This window comes from Anneissia japonica, unplaced genomic scaffold (assembly GCF_011630105.1).
Source record: "Anneissia japonica isolate Jap-2015-1 unplaced genomic scaffold, ASM1163010v1 scaffold287754_len4335492_cov202, whole genome shotgun sequence".
NCBI classification, from domain to species: domain Eukaryota; kingdom Metazoa; phylum Echinodermata; class Crinoidea; order Comatulida; family Comatulidae; genus Anneissia; species Anneissia japonica.
In genome coordinates this window covers 3,311,833-3,315,660 of record NW_022705543.1, presented here as the reverse complement: position 1 = coordinate 3,315,660, position 3,828 = coordinate 3,311,833, and the positions used below count along the sequence as shown (strand labels likewise).

General features: G+C 30.6%; 1 protein-coding gene across 1 annotated transcript in view; it reads right to left on the bottom strand.

Annotated features, from left to right (window-relative positions):
* The window catches only part of LOC117105626 (TBC1 domain family member 14-like), a 19,992-nt gene that overhangs the window by 3,427 nt on the left and 12,737 nt on the right, over window positions 1-3,828 (bottom strand). The window contains exons 7-9 of the mRNA XM_033246804.1: window positions 2,613-2,698; window positions 2,097-2,168; window positions 531-659 (exon numbers count right to left, since the gene is read on the bottom strand). Of these exons, the coding sequence (XP_033102695.1) occupies window positions 531-659; window positions 2,097-2,168; window positions 2,613-2,698 (287 nt within the window). The remainder of the gene's footprint in view (window positions 1-530; window positions 660-2,096; window positions 2,169-2,612; window positions 2,699-3,828) is intronic.

The following is a 3,828-nucleotide window of genomic DNA, read 5'->3' as shown; positions in this document are numbered from 1 at the left end:
AGATGTTGATACAGACTCTGGTACTCACTGGGGTAATATTTAGCTGTGTAAATGCTTCAGCATAGAAAAATTTTTTTCAAACAATTCACATTTTACTAGCTACTAAATCATACTCCTGGGTAGAAAAAACAGTTTCCTGCCTAAGGCCACAACAGCAATAACACGACATTAATTGTGTTAATGTTGTGAATTTGATTGATTAGACTACAACTGGTGACAGTTAGTGATTGTGTTTGGCAGGCCTGGAAAAAAAATATTTTTGTGCCTCCAACCATGAAATTTATCTTGATCAAATTCCTCCAGCACCAAATGTTATCTTTACATTATTATAGCTAAACAGTAGTACATTTAGTGGTTTGGAGCAAGCATAAATATCAAATTTAAATACTGATATGTATTAAATTCTGATGTGAACAAAAAAAAAGAAAAGTAATAAATAAATAATTTTTTTTTCTAAAATGCCTCCGGGGTAATGGTCAATGCATCCGACCAACACACATTTTCCAGCCTTGGTGTTTGAGAGCACTTACTATGGTTTGGTCTAGTCGGAAGAACGCCATTTGACACGGCTTGTTCATCAGATTACTGAAACAGATGAACGCATCTGGAGGTTCCAAGTTAAGTAAAAATACAGCTGCGATGAATGACATGCCTTGAACCTAAGAAAAAAAAATGCATGTTTAAGCCCTATAAAAAATATTATTAGTTTATCACCCTATCTGGGCAGGAAAAGTGATGAGGGAGGGAGGTTTTTTTTTTTTTGGGGGAGGCTTTTTTTTTTTTTTATTTTGCTAAAGCCAAATATAACCCCTGGTTTGTTTGCTGGTGCACTGATATTCAAAGTAAAACATGATTTAGATAATGCAAACAATATCTACTAACTATTTAATAAAATAAATGAAAAAAATATATAAATAAAATTAAAAAAAATAAAAAATGTTAAAAAAATTTTTTTTTTTTAGTACCATAAAAGGCATGTGCGCGAGGGTGATAAATTAATAATTTTTTTTATTGGGCCTTATAAAACACTATTGTAAAAGGACACAAAATTACATTTATGTATTTACATTCATATGGAGAGAATTTCTTATACCTTTTTTTGTGAATTTATTTTTTTAAAGATTGTCAGAGGAGGACGGAAAAAAAAAATAAATAAAATTATGTTTGCTTATTTAACAAATAGTTTTGCCAAAAAACATCCAGATGGAGGAAAAAATAAAAATAAAATTTTATTTGTGAATGTAAACAGTGTAGTAATGGGATGGTTAAATGCTTTAAATTTATATAATTAGGAAGAAATATACATATCTTATTTGGAGATTTCTAGGAAGTGGCAGGCATAATAAAAATAAAGGAAAACGAAAAAAATATCCATTTTTTCGTGGCAACTGGTGCGCTAATTGGCTAAAAACAAAATTTTATTTTTATTCGAAATCATCATTATTGGCGTGCAGTGTGTTGGCTGAACAAGGTATTAAAAAGTCTTGCCTAACCACTAAAAGAATCTGAATGTGAAACCATATTTATAGAGGGTGATTCTTGCAGCATATCCTAGAAGATCAGATTATATTCAGGCTTTCTTAAATAAATTAAATAACATGATACTTTTATCAGCAAGTCTCTTGAGGCTTAGGGAGTGGAGTTGCTTTTAGTCGTGAGTAAAAGTCCTGCTCTAGGAATCGAACCCAGGACCCTGAAATTAGAGGGCAAGCATCTTAACCACCAAGCTATTCAATTCCACTGAAGTTTGACATGAGAAGAAGAAAAAAAAAATGAGTTGTTGGTAACATTTGAAGATAATAATCTACAGGAAGCTTGCATTTCCTTATCTTAAGTAATTCCACATGGGAGGACACATTCTAATATTATTCTTGAAAATATTAACACATGCACTGTAACAGTGAAAAATCACACAACAGAATAACAACAAAACAGTATATTGTTGACAGAAAGGAAGGGGGTGGGGTCAGGAAATGGACAAAAGGGAGAAGATGATAATCACATCAATAATATGACATGATAATGATAATTATGATAAATTGATAAAAATAAATATGTCGATTGCATGCTTTAAAAATGAGAGTAATTCTACTTACATATCCGACATCAGGTCTATAACAAGCATAGGCTCCCAGAATGCTATGCAGCATATCGTAATAAGGACCACCCTAAATATAAAACATTAAAAAGTGTATGTTTTGCATAAGAATATTAGAATAACTCAAAAATTTATTGAATACTTTAATCCTGGACCTTTTAACAATTTTTCAAGATGGCCGTTCAAAATGTGAAAAAATAATAGCAATAAGTATACCTATGTCCAAACTTTTACAGCAGATTCGAAACCAAGATGGGAGTTTTGAATATGCATAATACCGCTGTGAAGAGAAGTTATTACAGTGTATGGCAATTACAGTGTATGGCAATACTGCTCAAGAAAATCCTGGCATAAATTATTACTTTTATAATATCTATTTATTTTTTCAATACACATCGCAATGTTGATTCAGTTTTAAGCTGAAGCAGTACAAAACTGGGACAGAACTCTGTTGATTTATCCTATGACATTTTAAAAACAATAAACATAATTAGAATACTTGAGATAGTTTTACCTTTTGAAAAATGCATAGATGAGGAAATGTTCGAGAAACATCAAGTTTAATCAACTCCATACTGGCCTCACGACTTGCTTTATGAACTGAAATAGAACAAGAAGAAATATATAAACAAATAATGGAAAAAAAACTGTACTGGAACTGGAGGCAATGTTCCTGAACACCATTTTCTAGGGCAAATGTGCTGAGTCTCATCACTGTTTACGATTAGGTGATATTTTTTTATTTCTTCTTTTATAAAGATCGTCAGAGGCAGGCGAAAAAAAACAAAACATAAAAATAAATTGTTTTCTTCTTGTTTAGCAAATAGTTCTGCCAAAAACATCCCGTCGGAGGATGAAATAAGAATAAAATGTTATTGTATATAATTATAAGTGCTTCAGAAATAAATTAAATATCTTTATCTGTCATGTTACATAAAGCATACTTAAAGGTTATTATGACAGGATCACGGTTGAAATAACACGGTTTACAAATTTATTATTAGTACAAATCTATCATTGCATATGGACTTAACTAATTAATAGCCAGGTTGAAATTTGTAATAAAATCAGCTTTATTCTTTAGAAGTGAGTCTTGATATCACGAAGCATTCAATCCTGACTATGTGGGATACTAATTCTTATTACTTAATTGAGGCTTTTCATATCTTCATCTGTAGAATATGAAATTACAAAAGGCGTAATTACAGTACAGTTGAATAATACTTAAATACTGAAAACTTCTATAAGTACATTATATATGAATCACATCGGTGGCCAAAACTTTTACTTAAGGCTTTATTACACATGGATAGTAACTTTGATAATTTCCGTTTTAAATTTCTTAAATGTGTTTCCAATGTTTTCTCAAAATGTGAATCAGTAAATTTATTTAAATTAATATGTGATACCATTGATTATCCCATCAGAAATTGGACCAACTTCATTTTGAATAAACTTAAAGAACAAGCATTTACTGATTGCAGAAGTAATCTTGATCAAAAATCTTCCCTTTCAGATACTCAATTATTAAGGAAAGCCCTTGCCAAGAAAAATATTTACTTGAAACTACAGATTTTTAGGGTACTTGCATAAAATTTAGATTACGCTCCAATACTTTACCGTTACAAAGACGAATCTCAAGTTGGTCCGATAATAATGATGGCATTTGTTCTATTTGTAGCTCTAATATTCAATTGAAGATATTAGACATTTTCTTTTTTCATGTCATT